General features: G+C 38.6%; 1 protein-coding gene across 3 annotated transcripts; it reads left to right on the top strand.

Moving 5' to 3' along the window:
* Positions 1-364: 364 nt before the first annotated feature.
* LOC108673169 (cytosolic non-specific dipeptidase) lies at positions 365-18,911 on the top strand. Of its 3 annotated transcripts, none has more exons than XM_018160956.2 (11): positions 365-566; positions 4,558-4,732; positions 5,376-5,495; positions 7,277-7,432; positions 7,981-8,160; positions 8,804-8,927; positions 9,351-9,475; positions 10,201-10,422; positions 16,508-16,660; positions 17,322-17,423; positions 18,765-18,911. In XM_018160956.2, the coding sequence occupies exons 1-11, from the start codon at positions 526-528 to the stop codon at positions 18,807-18,809; spliced, it is 1,443 nt and encodes a 480-aa protein (XP_018016445.1). In that variant the 5' UTR covers positions 365-525; the 3' UTR covers positions 18,810-18,911. The 3 variants fall into 3 exon arrangements, with proteins under 3 accessions (XP_018016445.1, XP_018016447.1, XP_018016446.1); XM_018160958.2 differs by lacking the exon at positions 16,508-16,660 and adding an exon at positions 13,696-13,845 and having other exon boundaries at positions 367-566; XM_018160957.2 differs by lacking the exon at positions 16,508-16,660 and adding an exon at positions 15,200-15,349 and having other exon boundaries at positions 375-566.
* Positions 18,912-26,085: the final 7,174 nt, after the last annotated feature.

Genomic DNA, 26,085 nt, shown 5'->3' with positions numbered 1-26,085 from the left:
TTTTTTTACATTTTACGTATGTATGTGAAGTTTCATGACAATCGGATAATAACTGTAGAAGTTTTCCGTATGCCCGGTCGGTCCCCTTAACATATCCAACCTCCAATGACTCCCAAAAAATCGTATGCCGCACCACGCATATATCGTACGTGAAATACAACGTGTTTAATTTTGCTAATTTTTCGTCACGCCAGAAATATGCGCAAAAAATTATGAAAAATATTGTTTTCTTTTTCTATCCAACGTTTTTGACGATTAATTTCATAAAATCTGAAGGTATTAATCAGTTTTTGACGAATAAAATTTCTGGTATTTTTCTGGTATTTTGAGCTATTCAATCTGGTGATCTCGGCGAGAAAAAAGTTGGCAACACTGTTCGAATCTTCGTAGTTCGTTAACTTAAATAACTTCGTTTATCAGTCAGTCATCGGCAAAATTTAGCAGTGGGTGGTGTGTGTCTCGTCTTGCCTCACGTTTGGCGTTCGGAATATTCAGTCAGTCAGTCTTTCAGTATCCTGATAAAAAATGCCTGCTCAAATACCTGAAACTCTTGCCAATATTTTTGCGTGAGTATAATAATTGAATTACAAACTATATATAATTTTGATTTATCTATTGTTAATTTGTTATTTTTTTGACAGAAACCATCCGTAGCGCTGCGGCGGGCGCCGGGCGGCACTGACATGCCACTGTTGTGGGCACTTTAATTGATCATTGATGTGAACAAATGAAAGAACTTTCTGTTCACATTATCACAATCACATTCTTGAACAAATAGAATTGTGTTGTATTTTAAAAGTCACTTGTATACCTAAAGTTATTTTTTGTAGTTGATGGCTAACAAGGTTCAAGGCCACTTAAGTTCTTGTGGCAAAGTGGCAAAGCAGAGAGTTTTTTAGACTCTCCCTCAAGTTCATTTTTGAGTCCTATAAGTAGACCAGTAAAGTATCATGCATAGTGGCAAAGCAGAGAGTTTTTTAGACTCTCCCTCAAGTTCATTTTTGAGTCCTATAAGTAGACCAGTAAAGTATCCTGGATACGAGCATAATCATACATAAGAAATTGGTTTAAATCTTGGGTAAATGAGGAAATTAAAAATGAACTGATTCAAAAAAATCTCTGGTTTGCACTTTGCAGAGCTGGGCAGCGCTACTTGGAAATGTAGCGGCGCTACCGCTACTGCTACAGGCTCTAAATGTAGCGAGCGCTACCGCTACACCATAGTGGCAAACCACAGCTTTTTTAGAATCAGTTCATTCTTAATTTCCTCATTTACCCAATATTTAAATCAATTCCTTATGCATGATACTGCTGGTATCCAGGATACTCTACTGGTCTACTTATAGGACTCACAAATGAACTTGAGGCCTTGAGGGAGAGTCTAAAAAACTCTGTTTTGCCACTATGCGCTACACCCACTAGATTGTAACGGGCGCTACCGCTACAGTAAAATGTAGCGCGCTACATTAGCCGCTACAATGGCCAAAATTATTGGAAATCTCTAAATATTTATTGTTATGCTATTGGGAATTACTCATTAACATTTAATGATAATAAAACATTTGTAAAACATATCATTGCAACTTTATTGCAATTAAGGGGACCGGCTACCCTAAAATTTTCAATTTTGGCGTTTTTCGGTTTTTGTGCTCATCTGAAAGCTGGAATTCTGTTCTTTCCAATGGTACCACTGCCATCGCTGTACGCCAATATTTACGTTCATGGCGTCTCTTTAAAGGGAAGCGGGTGAGAGAGTTCTTTAAGTAATTGGATATAAAGTAATTAGCTGCTGAAATCTTTGAATATAGTTTCTACTTGAGTTGTGCTGCAGTTACATGCTTAGTCTCATCTTAAAGCTGACATTCTGGGCAGGTACTTTCAAAACATTGCTAAGTGCTCGTAGCGGCTTAAGTGCAGCGTAAGTCCGCTAAGTGCTCGTAACTTCAAATTATGGTACCTTCAAAACATTTTGCAGTACGTTACGAGCACGCAACTTTGCGCCGATTGAAAGGTCGCGTAAGTCGAGTGACGAGCAACTTTTGAGTGAATGAAGCGATTGGTAATCATTCAGTTACTAGTATCTAGTCTCTAATAGTGTCTGGACTAGTGTATCATACTAGTGTCTAGACTTTAGTATAATTTTAAGGTAAATCCTCTAATTTTGATTTAGAAAAATATCCTTATTCGATATTAAGAAAATTTTGTTAGTCATGCATCAAATGAATTTTTTCTTAGTATATGTCAACAGAAAACGAATCTGACGGGTGAAGCTAAAAAATGAACTTACTAAAATTCTATTCTCGTTGTTCATTATGTCATATTAATGACTAAATAACATTTTGCTATCTTAAAACGGCATTTGTCATCAAAATATTAGATTAAAAGAGTCTAGAATTTTTTAAAAAGAGACAAAATTTTTAAATAACTGAACACAGAAGTATGGCGTCATGTGGCGTCATGTGACTCATAATGTAAACAAAGGATGTAAGCGAGCTTGTGATTGGCTGACATGCAACATGGTTTGAAGGTACGGTCTTAGCTAAGTCGGTCGTACGAAAGTTTTGAAGGTGTCAAAAAACGCTGATCGTACGCTAGACGTATCTTCTTGAGCTTAAGTTCAAGAATTTACGTCCACTTGGCAATATTTGAAAGTACCTGCCCTGAGCTTTCCAACGATACTACTGCGATCCATGTACGGCAATATTGACACAGATGGCCGGGCTTTAATGGGGGGCAGGGGGTGGAGTTCCTTCACTAAATAGACCTAGCGAAATTAGAGCGGCAAGACAAGATATCTTGGTGTATCTGGCATCTGAGCTCAGTTACCCTCCTAACATTGTACGTAGAGGTGCGCTACAAGTTGCTGCTAGCATCCTTGAGTGGATTAAGCTACAGAAGCCTGTAGTTTGGTATCCATGCTACATTGAGTGCCTATTTCAAGGCGTACGGGACTTTGTCGCGCCGTCCTGAAAAGTTTGAAAAGTTCAACTTATTGTCACGGAAAACCTATCTCCTCCTACAGTTTTCAAGCTACAGCAATGAGACATACATCATTCGATTCGTAAGAAAATTACCTAAAAATTTGACGATTATTTTTTTGAATTTCTGTCTGGTTCATTTTTTATATGGGGGAGGGGGGAAAAATGAGAAAAATGGGATAAAACACACTTAAAAGAAAAACTAAGGGGAAAATGAGAAAAGTGATCATCAAATTTTTAGGTATGGTCCTTACGAAGCGAATGATACGTGTCTCGATGTTGTAGGATGATATTTGTAGGAGGAGATAGATTTTCTAAAGTACCCCTTTTTAAGCCGTTTTCTATGAATTTCATGTTTTCTATTAATTTTTTCGAAAAATTCATACAAGCAAAATGTTCTTATTTTTACATTTTACGTATGTATGTGAAGTTTCATGGTGATCGGATAATAACTGTAGAAGTTTTTCCAGAGGGTAGCCGGTCCCCTTAACCTAACCGAACTAGTATGGGTTACCCCAGGGTTAGATACAGTAAATAAAAGTTACAGTTATTTTTATGTTTTACCTTCCCTACATGGATGTGAACTTTAATCTACCAATCTAAGAAATTATCCACATATACATAACAAAACCAGTCTTTTTTTATATATATATATATATTGATATGTTTCTCGACATTGTAGCATGTGATTTGCAAAAGTTATAAACTTTTTTAGAGTACCCCTTATTTGCCGTTTTCTATTAATTCTACGTTTTCTTTCATTTTTTTTTATATACATGAACAAAAAGGTCTTAGATTTCTGTTTTACATATGTGTACCAAGTTTCAAAACAATCTGTCTGTAAACAAAAAAGTTTTGTTGGAGGGTAGCTGGTCCCCTTAAGTAAAATCTAAAGGCTTTATCTATAAATGTAGCGGTAGCACTGTAGCGGCAAAACCTCGTATCGCTACTTAAATATGTAGTGGGCGCTACCGCTACATTGCCTTGAATGTAGAGCCGCTACCGCTACAGAAAATGTAGCGGCCGCTACATGTAGCGCGCTACTGCCCACCTCTGCTGGTTTGTCACTATGTTCTTGCTAGCTTGCTAGTTGCTGCCATAGTAAATAGTTTTCACTTATAGACTCTCATAGTCTCACTCAAGTTCAATTTCGAGTCCCTAAATCCCTCACTCAAACCACCCTAAGTGTGGCTTGAGTGAGAGTGGGTCTGATCATCACCGTTGACCATGTGTCGGTCCCCGACACATGTCGGTGTGTGTGTGGCATGTAGAAAAAAACCTGTGTGTGAGGGTCAGAGACTGTGTCTCTCACTGCTGCACCTGTGCATCACAGCCACCACTCAGATGACATGAAAATTTAGATTCATTTCATTTGTCTTTTCAAGTCAATTACAAGTCATGTTCATTTTGGTCACATTTGTTCCTGGTTGTGAACTTTTTGCCAAATTTTGTGTGTATTTTGTATGTTTTGAGGGCTGACCACTGACTCAACATGTGTTTTGCCAACTATCTGTCCATTTACTATAAAGTTTGTCTCTATTCACAAACATTGATAATAGCTGTTCTAATTTTATGGCAGGCACATTGACAGTAACCAGGAGAAGTATGTGGAAACTCTGCGAGAGGCTGTGGCCATCAAGTCGGTGTCAGCCTGGCCTGAAGCTCGACCTGAAATAAAGAAAATGGTTGATTGGACACAGAAAAAGCTTGAAGCTCTTGGTGCCACTTGCGAGCTTAAAGATGTTGGCATGCAAGTAGGTCTTCTATTCTTATCTTTATATCTTTACGTACTAGTTTTGTTGCTGCTCAAACCATTTCCTTCAATTTGAATTTATATGGACTAGGTACAACATTTTGTACATACTCTCATAGTGTTAAAAACTCAATGAAATATTTTCATTACTGTACTAGTCAGACACGTTTGTATTATGAAAGTCATAGCATGAAAATTATGCAGACTATTTGGATTGTGCCAGGGCTAGAGACACCTAACTAACTACCTGTGGTGCCTTTTTCCCTATCTGATATGATTAGGGTTCAATGTGGCCCTATGATAAGCAGACATTATTTCTTTATAAATTTAAATGAATAGAATTTATGCTCAGTTTTGCTTAATTGACTAGCCTTTATCTTATCCAGTTATTTATTTTTTTAAGTGCACATGAATATATAGGTGATGTGTTAATTAGGTATATATAATTAATTCAGTGCATACTTGAAGAAAATAAATGATTCTTCATTCCTACTAGTCTAAGTAATATCTGTAATTTATAACCATATTGTCCATGCTGTAGGTACAGAAAAAATTGTATACATCCAGTCCATCTCAATTGCCAAGAATAATGGGCTGTGAACATAAACTAGCATAAACAATAAAGTTTATTTTGTGCCTTCCAGACCCTGCCCAATGGCAGTCAGATCCCTCTGCCTCCTGTTTTGTTCGGTCAGCTGGGTACTGACCCTAAGAAGAAGACTCTCTGTGTGTATGGTCATCTCGACGTACAACCAGCCTTAAAAGTTTGTCTACCAATATCTCTTTACTTAGTTTAATTGTTCCCAACTTTGTATTGATCAATTCTTTAATAGTGAGTGTAGTTTTATATGCATCTTGATGTACAACCAGCCTTAAAAGTATGTCTACAAATATCTCTTTACTTTCTTTGTTTAATTTTTTTTTCAACTTTGTTTTGATCAATTCTTTAATACCCATAGTGAGTGTAGTTTTATATATACCTACTCTCTTACTCGGTAAACTACTGGAAACGTGTAAGTTAAATTTTGGTTTTAAATCTACCTTATTGCTGTCATCCTGTCAGAATTCCAACAATTAGTTTTATTCTTCCTACCAATAGTAGGTTACTTCTTTGTAATATATGAATCTCAGGAAAGCTCATCTAATTAGTATTAATTAGCAATTTCTTATGTTTCAATTATAATTCATTACTGATGACTCATAATCATGACATTGATTTGTAACGTTCTGATATCTGAGATAACTTGTGATATCATCTGCCATTCTTGTTATCTGGTGACCACTTCACATCCTCTCCAGCCTCCACAACAAATATGCTTATAATTAGTGGGTATGTTTAATGATCTGCTCTGGGATGAAACTTAGCTTTCAGTGTCATTCTAAATTTGTTGGTTTAGGGATTTTTGATGAAGTCGTTGAAAATGAAATGATATTTTCATCATTTATACTACGTAGTGATACCTTCTCTTCAAGATTTTCACCAATTCTCTTTATCATGATATATTTAATTACATTGTGAGCAATTTGCATTGTATGAATGATAAAATATCAGATATCCATTTTGGGGAATGAAGATCAAATTGCTCTGTCTTTTGAATTGATCCTATTGTTTTCATAGATCTAAACTTATGTACATTTTTAGAATCAATTCAGTTGATAGAATTCAAGTGTAGTGTATTTTACAATTTCAAGTGAAGGCACCACTCATAAAATGCATCCCACTCTTTTCATCACAATTAAAATGCATTACAATGCTCTCTAAGCTGGTTCAGAAGAGGCTTTTGAAGCGCTATCAGATAAAGTCAACACTTATTGTGTTGACTTTATGAGATGAGAGCTCATCAGCTCATATCTTTATGACTGTCATCGGACCTGATAACAGCTTCTGACATTCTAATCTAATGTTGCCTCTGCTTAATAACTGATCAAATCTAAGTCAGGTTCTTAGTCTTAACTGCTTATTCAATTTGTTGATTGTTATTTGTAAAGTCGTATAGGTACATTTTTTCACTTTCCTTTTGTTAAATTTGCCACTGGGAGTAGACTATTGAATTAGGATTATTTACTGCAGTTAATGATGAACAAAAAGTTTTTCAAACAAAATTAAAAATGTGGCATTCTGGGAAAATATAAAGTTTTATGGTATAATCATGGTCGAAAATGATTTACTTGACATCTGCTCCATCTTTTAATTGAAGTACCTTATTTATTTTTTCAATGAAGCTTTTAATTCTTACCAAAATAACTCGTACACTTTTTAACTCGTTTATAGTTAAGAAGGGACTGTGCATTCAACTGAAGCATCAATTTTTGTATCATCTTCCACTTGAAGACGAGTTCGTGTGAAATACTTCCCGTTCAAGTCCAGAAATATTTCTTCAGTATTGTAAGAAAATTTTTTCACCGAATTTCACACTCGTTTGTTAGTATTAAACATAAAAGCTTTGCCGGCATCAAGATGAAGAAACTTACTACTACTCTATATTCTTAATTTTTTGGTAGCTGATTACAAACTCGTGTATATTGGTTCTTCATACTCCACCAGGAGGATGGCTGGGACACCGAGCCCTTCGAGCTCATAGAGAAGGACGGGAAGCTTTACGGCCGCGGCTCCACGGACGACAAGGGTCCCGTCATTGGCTGGGTGCACGCCATCGAAGCCTTCCAGAAGACCGGAGCTACACTGCCTATTAATATCAAAGTAAATGCTTTACTACAACCCATCATGTTACAGTTGTGAGTCCTTGCAGACGAGACCGTCAATTTGCATAAAGTGTTACTTAGTTGAATGTTTTTACTGAAGAATCTAAAGAGCTATTTCCCTGTTAGCTAGTAATTTAGTATTTTATCTTCTTATTGCCAATCTCGTCTTTTTCTCGAGTCCTAACGTAGAAAATTCACTCTTCTGAATGCTGGTATCTTGAATATTTAAAAATGATGTATGTTGTGAACTACGAATATCCTACCTTGCATTTTGTTGCGAAAATTTCTCATCAAAGTTAGTAATATTTTGACTGTGTAATTGCTACGAATACCAGAACCACACTAAAACCTTAACCAGCCTGCTTATATTGTAATCTGATACTAGCATCAACATTGATGCTTTTCTGTGAACCAGTTTTCGAAAATGAGTTACCCTTGTTAGTGTTGCCAAGGCATATTATTGTTTTTCATTTCTGCTTCAACATGCTGAGCAGCGATTGTGTTATGCGCTTATCGTTGATTGTTATTGATACGCTACCTTTACAGTTCGTGCTGGAAGGCATGGAAGAGTCTGGCTCAGAGGGACTAGAAGAGCTTCTAGTGGCAGAGAAGGACAAGTTCCTGGCCGGCACGGACTTTGTTTGCATCTCAGACAACTACTGGCTGGGCAAGAAAAAGCCCTGCCTCACTTATGGTCTACGGGGGATCTGCTATTTCTTCTGTGAAGTAAAACTAAAAAGACATTCAAAAAATAAGTGTATTATGGGGCAGAATACTTATTTACTTTTAATGAATGGTTTTTCGTTACAATGTATGAGGAACATGTAAATGATATAATAATTAATTGAACTTTGAGTAACAAAATGGCAGACTCGCGTGCCATATTTGGCTAGTTTATTGTGCATTGACATTTGACAGTCTGTCAGCCTCGTCACCACGTCAAAATCCTGAGTCCACCATTAAATACATCGAAGTTTTTGCTTAAACTTGTATGCTTTTGGATCAACAGTCACGAAACTGAAAATATTTCTTCTTGCCTGCAATAAGGCATATTACTTGGAAACCATAGAAATTATTTCGCAGGATAAATCTAAGTTATATTGTTTACTTAGCAAACTTAAAAGTAGCTGATGTCTGAAAGAAATGAGTTTTTGCATGCGGATGCATTTTTTAGGAATGTGATAATGTGGAAACAAACTTTGCCATCAAAATTTCAGATAATTGTGCTTGTTCTAAATGGGTCAGTCAGGCCAAAAGAACAAAAACCGGTCGTATCTCTGAGGGTTATTTTTTGTTTTGTCCTTAAAACAAGGTATCAGCTGCAAGGAACTCTTAAGCACCGACTGTAACACTAAATTGCCACGTGCAGATCGAGTGCTGCTCCAAGGACCTGCACTCTGGGGTGTTCGGCGGCACTGTCCACGAGGCGATGGTCGACCTCATGTACATGATGAGCCAACTTGTCGATGCCAAAGGAAAAATTCTTATTCCAGGTACAACTTTTACTTGCTGGGTGTTTCTCTAGTGACTTTATCGTAACCTGGCTTTTTTTGCTCAGCCTTGAATTTCATTGTGAATTTAGCTCTCAAAATTTGTAGCTATATCTTCTGCCTAGAAGTTACTGACCAACTAAATTTCAACCTCTGCTATTTTTCAATGTGTTCCCGTCTTCAACATGAGTACTTTCAAGTTCTATGGGTGTTAAGCATGTTTTTAACAAATTAATATGTGATCTCATCAGTACCTATTGAACAATTCATGCTACCAATCATCTGCCTCAACTCTGACTCGTTTCTCTCCTGCCACCTGCGATTAAGAACCTTTCTCAATGCCCGCCTGATGAACCATTTATACTAGTTTTAATTACTCTTTAAGTTATTAAATATTACGGTATTTAAGTGTTGTATAATTTGCAGGGATTATGGATCAGGTTGCCCCTGTAACACCAGAGGAAGAAGGGCTCTACAAAGATATCGACTTTGACGTTGAGGACTACAGGAACGATATCGGCGCTGCGAGACTTGTTGACCACAAGGATAAGGTTCTTAACTCGTCTAGCTTGAAATAACTCTGCTCACGCGCTGCTCTACTCACCTTCCATGCGCACGCGCTGTTCTGCTCACACCCCATGCGCACGTGCTGTTCTGCTCACACCCCATGCTCACTTCGCTGCTCTGCTCACACCCCATGCTCACACGCTGCTCTGCTCACACCTCATGCTCACACGCTGCTCTGCTCACACCTCATGCTCACACGCTGTTCTGCTCACACCCCATGCTCACGCGCTGCTCTGCTCACACCCCATGCTCACATGATGCTCTGCTCACACCCCATGCTCACGCGCTGTTCTGCTCACACCCCATGCTCACGCGCTGCTCTGCTCACACCCCATGCTCACGCGCTGCTCTGCTCACACCCCATGCTCACATGACGCTCTGCTCACACCCCATGCTCACACGATGCTCTACCCCCTCACTCACACTCTACCCCCCTCACTCACACTCTACTCCCCTCACTCACACTCTACACCCCTCATTCACACTCTACACCCCTCACTTACACTCTACCCCCCTCACTCACACTCTACTCCCCTCACTCACATTCTACACCCCTCACTCACACTCTACACCCCTCACTCACACTCTACACCCCTCACTCACTCTACACCCCTCACTCACACTCTTACACTCTACCCCCCTCACTCACACTCTACACCCCTCTCTCACACTCTACACCCCTCACTCACACTCTACCCCCCGTGTGCAGATGAAGACGCTGATGGCTCGCTGGAGGTTCCCCTCTCTCTCTATCCACGGCGTGGAGGGCGCGTTCAGTGAGCCCGGTGCCAAGACTGTCATCCCGCGCCGCGTCGTGGGCAAGTTCAGCATCCGTATCGTGCCCGACCAGACCCCTGAACACGTCACCAAGTGCGTCGTTGACTACATGGAGCAGCTGTGGGCCAAGCGTGGCAGTCCCAACACCATGAAGGTGAGAGACTGTCATGAAAATAGTATATAATTTATATTTAATGAGGACACTCTATACGACTATGTTCTTCGTGGCAGTACAGTACCATCCATTGATTGACTATAATTTCATTTGGACATTCATTTTACTTCTAATGAGGCATTTATTATTAACATAGGTAATATATTCCAATCAGGCAATTATTAATATGTTGAAAATAATTGATTCGTAACAGTTCCGACTCTATAGCTATTAGCCAGACTAGGATAAGACCAGGGAACGGCAACATATGCTAGTTAGTTATTCGAAATATGTTTAATTATCATGTGAATATGTGATTTTTATCAAACGCTAACTTCAAGATTTTTTAAATTAGGGACATTATGAGAATATTACTACTTGAATGACGAAAGACTAAATACATTTTCAGCTGATTCAACCTGACAATGAAATTTGAAATAAATAACTGAATGAAGATGAGATGTACGGTACATAAAACAGATAGTCTGACTTATGATCTAAGTGCCTTCTATTTTAGTATTAATTTGAAATTGAAAATTTATAACTAAATCTTTTATCCAGTGCCGTTTAGTCAATTAATTCTGAAGTCAAAACACGATTTAAAAAGTGTATATGTATCAACTTTTTTTAATTTCTGCTCTGTTTGGCCAATCACATTTAAAGTGACCAGCTCGTTCTAAACACGTATCGGTGCCATGTACAGAAAATGTCACTATTTGGATCATATGACCCATACATTCCTGTGAGTGTTTGGTGCATAAATCCATGTACAATATATTCATTAAGCTGTGTATTCAAATATATTTATTAACAAATTAATTGTGAGTAAGATTTAACAATGACCTAATATGGGATTATTGCATTACTTTTACGCATTTTTGCTTCTTCCAATGCTACACAGAAGACTAATTAATTAGAATGCGTTCAATAATGATGCTTCATAATAAATCCGGAATGAAATTTCAAATATATTTTATTCTAGGAATATCTATCTATGAATTTAAAATGCCGTTCATACTATTGAGTAACTTATTTAATACGGTATCAACACTAAATCTTAATCTCTATTAACATCTTTTTCTTTCTTGAGCAACTTGTTTCCCTCTTCTATCGTGACGGTTTTTTTCGTGTCCATGGAAGTGTTTCGTTATTGAAGCCTTACACCCTGGTCCTGATTGCAATTTGCAATCTTCTTGTCATTGATATTTTCAATTTGAAGATGAAATAATTGCTTCTGCCGTGTTGGTTCGATGTAAATTGATTGGTCTGCCATCAAACGTTAGTCCAGTTCCTCAATTTAGCTTCTGGAATGGTACAGCAACTTGGTACTGATATTGGAATCTATCAAGTTTAGACCTTGAAATTTATTTGTGAAATTATTACTGAGGCTGTCCCCTTTAGATGCCTGAAAATAAATCCTTTGTATATATAATAGATGCCTCAAAATATATCCTTTGGTAATACTGTAGTTGTGGTAGTTGTTGTTGCGTCACTAGGGTGAAGCTGAATCATGACAACAACTACGACTCATAACTGCAGTGTATGCTGTGTTATGATGTCTTATGCGGCCATTTTTAGCGCATTTTCTCATTTATTGAAAAAATGCCCTATTATGCTCTTCATCTCCGTCTGTCTGACCGTCCGTCTGTCCGTGACTTCACGTTTTCGCCGACGAGAAAATGCGCTCTGTTACTCACTGCAGTGAGTACTGAGTATTTATTTTACCGTACACTGCGTGCTTTCGGTCGTAAGTCGGCCTTGCTTATAAAATCAAAAGAAAGTATTCAGTATACGTTTTGTCAGCTATTGCTTGTGTTGGTGTCTCGTTGAAAGAGCTCATAATATATGCCTATATTGTGGCTACCGACCATTGTTCTGCTGCAGATTTTGTTTGCGGTTTGTTCTCGCGCGCACTTTTTACTGATGATCTCTTGAAATAATTTCTTATCAACTTTACGACCCAACTTACACCTTCCCTAACCTGGTTCTTGCACGCCTGATGATCAGAAGTGCCGACGAGCAATACGGTTCCTTTCTTTACGATCATAGCAATGCAAAGAAGAACAGAACAACTAACGTAACATATTATAAAGGTTAGTATTGATTTATGACCAAATTGGTCACCTTTTCGTTCGCTTTCGTTAAGGTCGATTTTCGTAAGCGCGGATTACTATGTTATCCACGCGGCCACTATAGAGTTAAAAATAAAACAACACGTTGCATTCAAGATTCTAATACAACTTATTGTAAATAATTTACCGCTGTGATATGTAACTCCAACTTTTGAAACCCAAATATACTCTAAAATTCTAATATTTTTTTTTTTTTTTGTCAGTAGAAGAGCTTCTTTGATCATCGTTCGACACTAGTTGAGTTACCGCGCCTAGTGAAGGGTTATGAGTTTTGAATCGAGTTGCCGCGCGTATTGAATGGTTTTTGAAAACTCTGCCTGCGAAAGTTTCACACTAAAATAAGAGCACAAAATATAGCAATTTTAGCAGCATATCGTGTTTTTTCTGAATTATAACTGCAGATTAATAGATTAATAAAAGCCAAATTTTGAAACACAGGGAAGACTATTTTGATGCAAGCCCCTTTCTTCTTTCTGTTGGAGTTGATTTGAGGTCATAGTTTTCACATTATGTTGGTTTTATTTTCTCCTCAAAGTTGAGATGGACATATTTTATTGACAGCTTGAAACTTCACATGGAAATAGATCTATATTGTATCACGTCGCTATAACTTCTATCATTTTTGCTTCAATATTCTTAGTTTCAATTGCATGCTTTACTTTTTATGCTATCGTAAAGTAAAATTTTCTTAAAATCAAATAATTCTGGTAGCAGTGCAGTGTGCACTCTAGTTTGATATTTCTTGGGGCGCTTTAGTCTTAATTTACTCTCCTGAAGTATGCCCTGAATTTCCATGGTACTCTGCTACAATTCACTTTATTCATGATCCAAATTTGTGACGTGCTCTCTCCTTCTGTAATCGTGCAATTTGGTTGGCGGTACTTCATCTGCCTTGTACACTGTCATTTCTATGGATTTTTGCTGGATTTCTTTAACATTTTAAATGATGAGATTTTTCCGATATGACCACAAATTTCAGTGTGTGAAGAGGAGTCGCGCGAGAGTGCACAGTCTAGGCTAGAGCTCCTAACTTGTGTAGTGTTGAATTTAAATTAAAAACTCGGTAAATCTCCTTGCACGTGCCAGTGGTGTGGGTAAAATTTGCTATCCTGTGGTAAATGGCTGAGCGTGTTGGGTGCAGAGCGGGTGCCTGCACAGCGGCCGACACTGGGTGTGTTCCCCCCAAGACCCGAACTATCAGGCGGGCGCTCGGGCCATCGTCGACTGCTATGGAGTGTCGCCTGACTTCACTAGGGAGGGCTGCTCCATTCCCATCACCATCACCTTCCAGGTCCCCGGCTAACTCGTGATCCGCACGACAGTCTTGTTGGACACGACTCCGTCATCGTCATTTTCACGTTTCATTTGATCTTTAATAGCGCTTTTTTGTGTTCATCATGATCGTTCATTACTGTACTATTACCAGTCCAACGGCCAACTAGGCCCTTCCGATTTATGGTATCCAGATGTCGGTAAAGGAAGGTCCGCAATCTCATACTCTGGTGCTGCTTTTGAGGTGAGTTCAATTCCGGCGCGTCGGACGAAATAAGCATCCGTACCGCTTCTCCGGCGATTGTCATTTTCATCACTTGTTGCATTGCATTCAATGCTGTATTCGGTTGATCGCGCCTTCACAATTCCGCAGATGCAAAACGTAATCTTATCTGCTTACTTTCCGGAGTGTTACGGTGTTTCGCCTCAGAAGTAAAGAAGTCTAAACCCAAGACCAGATGAATCAGGCTGCGAGCCTGAGACCAACGAAGAAACCTGACCCTGCAAAACTGTATATTGTACCTTCAGCGCGTAATAGACGAAGCTGATATGAAGCGCTAAAAATCTCTCCCCTACTACTACTGGTGTCTGGCTGTTGAGCTCTCGCGTCAAGCTTTCTGGCAGTTTCGTTGATCTGTGTTCTATGTTCGGCAGACTTCGAGTAACCTTTACTGGCGCCGCAATTATTCCTTCCTCCTCTAATTAGCTGCCTTCGTTCTGTAAATAAAGATTTGTCTGTTGAGGTCGTGATGTATCTTTTCAAAAGACATCGGTCCGGTTTTCCGTGTCTTCTAGTGTGTTGAATCGGTTTTCTTTTTTTGTACGAGTACCTCGTTTTTCGTTTTTTTTTTTTTTTTTTTTTTTTGTCTCTACGATCGGTTACCTGTAAGGTCTTTGTTTTGCTAATTTTTCTTCTATTATTTAAGCTCTATTTTCTATCACATCTTTTTCACAGTTCCCGAGTTTCAGGTTTCACCCACTTCAGCTGGATTTTTTTAACGTGAATTCACGCCCCGTGTTTTTTCTTTCGTCTCTAATTAATGAAATCCCTCGACGATATTTTCCCCGTGCTTTTCTCCGGCCCGATACGAATTGTTACACAAAAATATTATTTCATTATAAACTGTAAACTAATCAGTGGCGTAAAGGCTACCTATTATAGTTAGATGGCGTCGAAGATAAATGACAATACAAGCATTAAATTTTTCCTTCGACATATTTCAAACTAATTTACATCTCTTTGTTAAGCGGCTTTCGTTATGTACTCCTACAAAAATTTAATCATTTATCTACGCATTCAACGATATCAATTTCATCAGTCGTTATGGCTGGCATAGCATTAAAATATTTGTGTTGCGGTGGTTGTGGCACAGACTTCGATGTACCACGGCGGCAAGTGCTGGGTGTCAGACCAGGACCATCCTAACTACGAGGCTGGTCGCCGCGCCACCGAGGCGGTCTACAAGACTACCCCTGACATGACGCGGGAAGGTGGCTCCATACCCATCACGCTTGTGCTTCAGGTCGTACAACGAGAACATTATTATGCGTGAAATTGTCCTTCATTCTTGACTGTGATCAATACAGGAGTCTCGGATTTGTGGTAGGTAGCGGGAGGGTGGCTCCATACCCATCACGCTTGTGCTTCAGGTCCTACAACGAGAACATTGATATTTAGAGAGTAGCGGCTTGTAATTGTCTTCACTATTATTAATGCAGCAGTCCCGGACTTGTGGTATTCACCTTATTCCAGTCGTAACCTACAAAGAGAACATGAATATTTAGAGAGTAGCGGCGTGAAATTGTCCTTCATTCTTGACTGTGATCAATACAGGAGTCTCGGATTTGTGGTACTCACCTTATTCCAGTCATAAATTGTCTGGTAAGTAACAAGAGGTCAACTAAACACGACGCATCTACGAACCTAGTGGATCTCGTGCTCTGCATGCTCAGTTTTGCATGAATGTGCCCAAATTCTTCTCTGTCGCTTTCCAAAATGGTTTTATATTTTGGCTTCTTATTTAATTGACTGTTGTCGAATCCCATAGTCTCATTACCCATAGCTGCTCCTTCCCTATCCTAGAATCTGACTGCAAAAGCGTAGTGTTTGAATCCACTGTGCCAATTTCTCCTTTCGCTACTTCGGTTCTTATGGAGCCATTGCGGTTGACTTCTACTTCTCTCGTGGAAAAAAATTGTGCAAATCCATCTATACATGTCTGTTTTCTCTAATATGGTATGGCTACAGTGATAGCATTCCTTGGTTTTATCTCATTTACCGGGCGATTGATTCACTTGGCTGTATCCTTATCGCGAAGTAGACTTGAAATTCCATTCCACGGCTTGCATAAATTTCTTTAAATCTAAATTGCTCGTGAACTTTTCTCTCCTTCATTAGGCATTTCTTTTCGATTCTCGTTCTTCCACTCCCTCTTCTGAATATTTGTTGACGGTACATCTTCCACCACACAACAATCGAAATCGGATATTTACACTCCACTTGCCTTCCCCTCCAATCCTCTAAGCAATTTTCACACGTTGCGTTATCCTGACGAATAAAGGTCCCATCATTAGGATATTTGTTGACCATCCAACTTTCACCACACAACAATCGAAATCGGCCTTTCCCTCCAATCCTCGAAGCATTTTTCACACACATTGCGTTATCCTGACGAATAAAGGTGAGGGAGAATGAAGGTAGCGCGCCCGCGTGGGTGTCCGACACGCGTCACCCTCAGTTCACCGCCGCAGCGGCGGCCACCTTCACAGTGTACGGCCAACGGCCTGACATGACACGAGAAGGAGGCTCTATACCCATCACCATCACACTCCAGGTACCGACGGTGTACTGTGCACGCTTGATGATCCTTGCCCGCACTAGTTGATTGGTGGAGGCTCTAGGATCTGTATATTGAACCTAAGTTTGTAGCAAATTTAATTGGTTTTCTATCGTCTTGTTTTGATTTGATCGTCTTGCTCTTGGGAAAATAGTTATCGTCTTCTTTTAATCGCTAGTTCGTTGTTTAAAGGACGACTTACGTCAGTCTGGATAAATTTCTTGTTGATACGGTAACATGGTCACATTATCGCCTCAAGACGATGCGGATGTAATGATGGAGGTAAGTACTGCACTATTTCTCTATATTACAGTTTGGCGGTCAACGACGACTTGCGGTAAGCGCATTACGACCCTAAGTGTTAAGATTGTCCTCTCTCGCCTCGAAATCATTACATCCATATATAATCATTATATAATTGGATGAAATATTGACTATACTTTCAGTTTCCTGAGAGAACCATATTTACTGGAAGAATGAAAAAGTTTACCATTTGATACTGTTCATGTTGTGTGATATAAACATTACCTGACAATATTCATAATTGTTGGTGAATCTTTAAACGGACAAATTCATCCAAATCTGATATAATTCAAACAATATATACAGGTTTAGCCTGTCATACGGACCTGCCTAATGTCTTGTCGCACTCGTACAGGAGGTGACTGGCAAGAACGTGCTGCTGCTGCCCATGGGCGCCTGCGACGATGGTGCCCACTCCCAAAACGAGAAGATCAACAGGACTAACTATATTGAAGGGGTGTGTAGATTTTCCTTGCTTAATTAGTGATAAATTTTAGTTACAAAACAATTCCGTAAAAGGGCTTTTGATTGGATGTCTGTGCATGCGGCAGCAACGAATGAAAAAAGCCCAGTCTTATTTGTGGCGATTTGCTGAGGAATATTTAATTTCATCGACACTTGAAAAATGGCAATATCAATTACGTTTGATTGTTAGTAAATTTATTTTGCCGTAGGTTTGTAAATTTATTTTGCGATCAGCATGCAATTGTCAGTCAAGTATCATTGTTAGGTTGGTTTACCTGTATGTAGTAATACTGTAATTGGTACTGCAATTATAACTCGTTTTGAACATGGATCTGCTATTAAGAAATACAGAACATGTTATTAAGAAGCTGGGCATATAAGTTACTGCGAAGAATTGATTGTATTTATGAATTATGCTCGTGATAGGAGCGGGTGCTGTACATAGACAAGTTTTACTTTCATGTCATTCCGTTCAGTCAAGAGTTTGTAGACACGAAACGAGTCCGTGGACACGAAATGAGTTGTAGACACGAAATGAGTTGTAGACACGAAATGAGTTGTAGACACGAAATGAGTTGTAGACACGAAATGAGTTGTAGACACAAAATGAGTTCGTAGACACGAAATGAGTTCGTAGACACGAAATGAGTTCGTAGACACGAAATGAGTTCGTAGACACGAAATGAGTTCGTAGACACGAAATGAGTTCGTAGACATGAAATGAGTTCGTGGACACGAAATGAGTTCGTAGACACGAAATGAGTTCGTAGACACGAAATGAGTTTGTAGACACGAAATGAGTTCGTAGACACGAAATGAGTTTGTAGACACGAAATGAGTTCGTGGACACGAAATGAGTTCGTAGACACGAAATGAGTTCGTAGACACGAAATGAGTTTGTAGACACGAAATGAGTTCGTAGACACGAAATGAGTTTGTAGACACGAAATGAGTTCGTAGACACGAAATGAGTTTGTAGACACGAAACGAGTTGTAGACACGAAATGAGTTTGTACACACGAAACGAGTCCGTGGACACGAAATGAGTCCGTGGACACGAAATGAGTCCGTGGACACGAAATGAGTTTGCAGACACAAAATGCTTCGTAGAATAATAACCTCTTAATAATAATATCCTAATATTATATTATAATAATAATAATAATAATAGTAGTATCCTAATAACAATATTTGCTTTCACGCTGCACAATACTATTATGCCACCGAGCAACTCTATTTTATGGCAGGAAAACCATGGGGCAAAATTTAGTTTATTAAATTTATGACTAAAATGAGGTAGAAAATGTGTAAAAATTTTGTTGATTCGTTGCAGACGAAGCTGCTAGCGGCGTATCTGCACGAGGTCGGGCAGCTCTGAGCCGTAGTCCTGACCACCACGTCTTTCTGCCCCGTTGCCTCGCACGTCCAGCAGTCTCTTCGTCGTAGGGACATTGCTGCATAAATCAAATGCGTCTTGTCCCTTCGTCCATTTCTTGTCCGAGCTGGTTCCTGCCCCGTTGCCTCGCATTTCCCGCAGTCTCTTCGTCGTAGCGACATTGCTGCATAAATCAAATGCGTCTTGTCCCTTCGTCCATTTCTTGTCCTAGCTGGTAGCCTGATATTCGATCGCACTTTCTACGCGAGTCAAAACTTGAAACCTAGTACCTGGTTGTTCCTTGTGGTTGGTTTGTGCATCGTTTATATGAATCGTGTTGAATAGAGGAATAAACAATTTTTATGTGAGTGGAAACAATGACCTTGCTATCTAGGTTTATCGCAAGATCTTTTATGTTTTTCTATTATTGGGATCGATATGAGCGATTGAGTAAAACTTTTTCTAGCTTATTGGTACAAGGTTAGACTTGAACACTGAACAGCCGTTATCCTTAGCTACAGCTGTCACGTGTCGAAACGAATCAAATCATATGTTGCCTTTTATTACTACATGAATTATTATCACCTTTTAACTATTATGTGCATGTTTTAGTTTTGAGATGTAGACTGGCATCGACTGGTAAAGGAACATAATTGCTGTGTTTTACTTTCATTGAGAGTTTAAGTCGCTTCATGATTGTCAGATTTACTTCAAAGCGGTCACTTGTGCTGCCCATCTTGCTGTATTGAAGGATTCAGTGCATTCTAGCGATACTAAAGGAGAGACGTGGCTGTGTACGCTTCATGTGGCCTCGATTAATGTACTGTTTTATACTCGTATTTTTCTTCACTATATATTGCATGTTGGTTTTATATTACTTGTTTAAAAAAATATGAGTTTTTATTTCCTTTCCAGTTTAGCTGGTTATAAAATAGACGTACATTTAATGACAACTTCCTTGTGAATGAACACGTCAGCTGAAAGGAAACGATCGTGTTCTGCAATCAATAATTGGATCGATCTAAGTCCACCATCAGAAATGATTAACACCGTCCAGAATAGGTCAATATGGTGAGCAATAAATGCCTCCGCTCATGTACGCTTGCCGCCGTTCTTCGATAACCCCATCTATATAAATCCCGATGCAACGGTCAAAACTGTCAGCAAATGACAGCTTGTAATAATTGATTATTCGATCCCTGTCTCTGAACTCTGTGCTACTATCGATACCTTCGTGCAAACGCCTAACATATAAGCATTCAATCCTTCAACCAGTGGTTAAAGTTGGCGCATAGAGGCGCGGGTTCGATCCCAGCTCTGTGCGCCAGTTTCTGGTCAGAATCGGCAAGGAGGCCGGGCGGTTAAGCACAGCAGAATTTGAAGAGTGAGTTGGACACAGGAGAGTGAGTTGGAGTTCGAGACCACATCAAGCTGTGGAAGTTCTGCGATGTTAAGAATCTACGACAGGCCTACAGCTTGATAAACGCTGAAACCGCTATTATATTATTTTTATTATTGTCTCTCCAGTACCATCGTCAGAATGGTGACGCAATTGGAACAAAGATTCCAACAGCGTAAAAAAAGTTTCTAAGAATAAAGTCGCTTAGTGTATGGTGTTGCTAAGAAAACTTTTTGGCTGTTAATTATACAAGCACGCTGTTATTTTGACTATTTTTCATTTAGGAACGATACGTGCACTCTCAAAATTACAAGGATTAAATTTGAACCTGGGTTTTGGACACACTTTCAAAATGACGCCACGCAATATTTTTACATGCACTGTTTACACGCCATATCTAGAAAGAAGAATATAGAAGATATCTTAGTAGAATTACTCTGACGCTGTCATTGCCGAGGCAGCCATGATCTCTACGCATAGCAATCTTCATACTAACGCAGATCCTCGCAACGGCTTTAGGCTTCAAACTGTGGTGCTGCTCGTCTCTGTGGCGAGGTGAGGACTGCTGTGCATTCGTTGGCTGTGGCAGCTCTAATGGACAAGTGACTGCTACAGTGCATTTGTCAGCTGTGGCGTTGCGGTGAGGTAGCGACTGCCATGCGTTAGTTGGTTGTGGCTATGGCGTCAAAACCGCCATTCATCAGACTACAATGCGAGAGCCGTTACTGTAGGTTTAGGCCAAGACTCCAGCGAAAAGAGCTGCCCGCCTAATACGCAATCGTCTGATCATGAACGTTTTTAGTTATTATAACTTTCGTCATCTGAACGTTTACAATGGACTAAACATTACGTTCCAGCAAACTCGCGATGCAGCGTCAATCCAGAGACAACAAGCTCAGCTGCTCAGCAACGATCGTTAACAGCTGCGTGCTGTAAGACACGTAGGATGGGTCATCTCACTGACATGTGGAACAGCCTCCCTGATAGCATCGTTGATGCTCCGAGTATGAACGCCTTCAATTAAGAACAGACTAGACGAAGGTGTGCAGGAGCATATGTTCAGTCTTAAAATGCCTAGCAAATTACGGACCAGGCAATAAGTCCAGACGAAGCTATGCAGGAGCATATGTTCAGTCTTAAAATGCCTAGCAAATTACGGACCAGGCAATGAGTCCAGCAGCTATCTCAATCAACCGTCAGTTATGGAAAGATCGGGTTCCAAAGGCCGGATCCCTTGTGAATAAAGTCACGAAAAGTACAAGAATCGGCAACATGCCATGGGCCTATCTATTTCTTCGGTGCCGACACTTCTATTCTATTCTATCTCTCAAGGAGTGCTAAAAAGTCGTTAGTAAATAGTACTCTTCCGATATTAAGCCATGATGCCTTCTATGTTTTTTTTTTTTGTGAGATAAGAACGCAAGAAAAAAATAAGAAGACAGAGCAATTAAAGTGCCTTCCAGTTTTCCATCCGCCACGCGGGTGGTGTACAGAGTATGCATGCCAGTAGGCGGTTTTTACCTGACGCCAGCAGTCCATCAGTTTAGCTCAGGGTCTTTGTCTAGGCTGTGAAGAAGATAGCTGAGATAGGCTTACGAGGGACTTACGTGGAGTTACTTAACCGAAAAAAATCTTCTAACGGGCAAGTTTAAACAGTGAAACGTGTTTCTTATTATGTGTTTAATATTAATGAATCCTGTTATATTTTTGGCTGAAAAAGTGTATCGGTTATTTATTAGAAAAACTCCTTTGCCTGGTACTATAAATGGCTCACGAACTATGTAAAATCAATAGAAATGGCAATTTATTCAGTTGAGCCTACATTTCATCCGGTATATTTTATTATATAACATTGTTCTTATGTTCAAGAAACGAAGGTTAATAACATTCGACTAAATGGAAAAGTAAAAGGACCGCACAATCAATTTGCGCCCATATTCCAGGTTAAAAAATACCATGTTACTGCATTGTAAGACCAGTTGTGTAGAAAGAAATTACTTAACTAAGCGCCAAATTATCTCTCGAAATAGAAACAAAAAATTCCTCACAAAATATGAGTTTGAAAGAACTCATTGAACTGGACTCCAAGCGACCGCCGTCGACTCTTGTTTTCCATTCCTTGAGATCGGTGACTGAGATTTGAGAAAACAGAAAGAAAAAGACTGAAAAAGCAATTTTAGGCCTAGTGTGTCATTCTTTGAACCACGATATAGATCATTGTCACATCAAGTGTGTGTAACAAACGGGAAATAGCAGAAATTGACAACAATAGATTTTGCCAGTAAGAAAATGTGCTTTAAAAATAGTGAAAGCGAACTCGGTTGAAAAGTGCGATATTAAAATATTGTGATGTATTTCAAATGTGAGCAAATGAATGTAGTAATCCATCAACCAAATGATTTATATTTAATCTAGAACACTCGAGCGTTTTCAAGGTTACTATGAAATTTTCCCTGCTACGCACCTCCAATTAAAAATTATGGCCCATTTCAAGCAGTTACAACTAATTTCCGACGCTGAATCAAATTATTGTGGGATCGAGCTATCCTCCAACATGGAAATCACGAGGAATCGATAGCGGATGCATAAAAATCTCGTCATAACGATGATAACAGAATATCGTGATGACAGGATGTCGTGATGAAAATGCCATGATAACAGGATGCCGTGATAACGCTGCAGGATATTTTCCTGAATCTGTTCTAGATTCTGGTGAAAAATTCATCGTTGACAATATGAATTTAAATCTAACAAACATCCGGCAACAAGTCTCTAATCATACCTAATACCTAAAATGTACTTTTTACTAATACTAATAAATTTACTAATACTAATAAATATACTTTTTACTTTTTACTAATACCTAAAATGTACTTAATGAAAATTCAAACATTAAAGCAAATTGAGCCTCAGAATTACCGTGATCTGAAAGGAAATAGGAAGAAATACGTGGTCAATGAGTCTCTGGAGGAGTCCGATTATACGTATGTTCTCAAGCTTTATCCAGTGCTTGACATCTGAAAAAATACAATATCGAAATCGGGGGGAATTTTGCGTAAAAAATTCAATTATGCATTACAATTATCAGCGCGAAAGTAGAAAAAAGGGTTCCTATTCAGCACGGCGCTGATCTTAGATAAAAAATAATTCATTGGTCAAAAAATATTTACAAACAGGGTACTTAACAGATACCCTGGATCAACACATCGTTGGATCAGACCACAAGATCATTGCATTCTCATTTTTTCGTGTATTGGCATGCAACATAATCATAAAAATGCTGTTCCATTTCAGACTTTTCGCGATATGGGCCGAATAACATTAATTAATGTTATAGCATTGCAGCTACAAGGCTTCTCTTGATTAACCGATTGAATGACCTTAAAAATGTTAGTGCCTTTAATAAAAAAAGTGTATTTGGAAAAATTAATGTGTTTCCAAACAAATTCTGTTTTTAAATGAGTATATGTTCACATTCACTTACATATATAACGAAAAAAAATTATAACCATATAAATACGATTATTTATCACAAATATACATTGCATAATGTAGAACAATAAATAATATTCATAAAATCAAAGTATCTGGACATCAGGGCAGCTAAAACATTTTGTACACGAGAAAGTTTCCAATAAAACGAACGGGAATGCAGGAAGCTGTGCTATTGCGAGGAAACATTCCGAGTGACTAATCAAAAATTAAAATCACATTCATTGAAATTAATTGTACCTGAATGATATAAATTATTTATTACATTTCATGACTTACGTCACGCTCATTATGAAAACTAGAAATACTCGAGGAGTAATCTTATTGGTCAACATTATTCAGCATTTCAAGCGCGTTGAACCTCTGAAATGGACTGTTTCTCAACACCGCAAGCCTATAATTACAGAGATTTATCAACTGGTAAAGAATTTCAATTTCAAATGCCAATCATGTGACGTCCCAGAAAAACTATTCTGTTTGGTCAATATAATAATAAAAATAATAATAATAATATTAATAATAATAATAAAAATAATATTAATAATAATAATAACAATAATAATAATAATATAGCAGTTTCAGCGTTAATTAGGCCGTAGGCCTGTCGCAGTTACAGAACATTCATGCACAGCTTAATTGCCCGATCAATATTGCCCGATTTTTTCAACATTTTGCAATAACCATAAGGTGAAATAAAGATATTTGAAAGAAATAGCTACATTTTCCAACATCAATTTCAGTATTGCACGACATGCTTTTCTAGCTAGCATGAACACATTAACCAACAATGAAAACAACCCTTATCAGTATTGTGTATTTAAGAAGCGGAACAAATGCAAACCGGATGAGGCTGTTTCACTCTACTGGTATAGGGGATAATTCAAGACCGGTATACGATCAACATATATACAAATTTCTAAATACCGCTCCTTGGGAAATTCATGTTTAACGTTTCCATGCATAATCCACGAAATAATTCAGCCTTGGAAATAAGAATTTCATACTAGATTTTTTCCGCTTCTAAAATCAAACACCTTGAAATCTTTGCTAAACAACGTCGTTGAAGTTAGCCTGGATACTGTGTTTCCCAAAGTGGGCGGTATCACTTTCCTGGGGGCGATGAGAAAGAAAAGGTCGGTAGGGGGCGGCAGTCTGAAGTCGAAGTCAGAAGTTCGAACGTTTGTTTGACGATTTGTGTACAACACTTGCAGCATATAACTCCCAGCGATGGGGTTTTCCACCCAGATCTGGGTTTTTTTAACGTCTCCTGGGTTTCTACCGTGAATTTTTCATAATACTCGAAATTTGGGAATATTATGTGTCTGTAGAGAGGCGCTAGGAATCCACTGGAGAGCCAAGGGGACGCCAGCCTGCAAAAGTTTGGGAACCACTGGCCTAGAATATTAAACATCAGCCACGATGGCTGATGATGTTTTTTTCTCTTACGGGGAAAAAAAACCGTAGCGGCCAAACGATAAAACATCTCTGATTTATATTGTTGATGCTTCGGCACCCTATACTGATGGTACATAAATGAGCACTATTGGATAATTAGTTTGAGGGTTTCAATATTGTCGCTACAGAGGCATTACGTGCAATTCATTACAGAGACAAACAATATTTTGCAAGTTTAGTTTAAAAACATTTATACTGTAGATAGCTAGAAGTTATAACAGCAGGTTAGCCCAACCTCGCCAGCTGGAGCTCGACATTCTTTGTAATTTATAATCCTGAATTTTAAATCATTTGTGCAGTTCCTACTTCCGTTAATAATAACAAAACTAAAGTAAACATAGCCCTGTTCAAACAAGGAGAATATAATTCATACTTGACTATCGTTTCACAATAAGAAAAAAAGTTTGCAATCTTATAATTAAATTTGCGCTTCCTAATATGAATATGAAATCTCCTTTGTTGGTCCACTCCTTCCCACTCCTAGTTTTTGCTATTTTTAATATTCCCCACCAAATAAAATTTTATGTCCAGGTAATATTGCGACACGATAAGCATCGCGAACATTCGCTCGAATGTTCATATGCTCGAATTTAATATGCTCGGCGTCAAACCCTCAAAAACTTTGAAAATAATTTTTAAGATTTTTAACTTATATTTTGTCTATTATTTTTTCTATTATTATAAATTTTGATTGCATCAAACTCGTGGTATTAATATCATTAAATATTTGCAGATGCATTATGAGCACATTTCCTAAAATAAGTTTGGAATTTTGTATTTCGCGCAAAATTCTGCGCCGCAATTACAGATTCCGAAATCGATTTCATATCACCCTATACGCAGTTCTTTAATCGAAACCTGACATATTTTCCATGTCATCCTTTCAGTCGCCCACCACCAAAACCAAAGGAAATGCTCTCCTTTAAATACGTC

This window comes from Hyalella azteca, unplaced genomic scaffold (assembly GCF_000764305.2).
Source record: "Hyalella azteca isolate HAZT.00-mixed unplaced genomic scaffold, Hazt_2.0.2 contig15125, whole genome shotgun sequence".
NCBI classification, from domain to species: domain Eukaryota; kingdom Metazoa; phylum Arthropoda; class Malacostraca; order Amphipoda; family Hyalellidae; genus Hyalella; species Hyalella azteca.
This window is presented reverse-complemented; position numbering and strand designations above follow the sequence as displayed.

Bases quoted from the DNA above. Each gene is read 5' to 3' on its own strand.
- LOC108673169 (XM_018160956.2), top strand. From the start codon at position 526: ATGCCTGCTCAAATACCTGAAACTCTTGCCAATATTTTTGC. The intron at 9,476-10,200 runs GTTCTTAACTCG...CCCCGTGTGCAG, and splicing joins TTGTTGACCACAAGGATAAG to ATGAAGACGCTGATGGCTCG. The intron at 10,423-16,507 runs GTGAGAGACTGT...TGACGAATAAAG, and splicing joins GCAGTCCCAACACCATGAAG to GTGAGGGAGAATGAAGGTAG.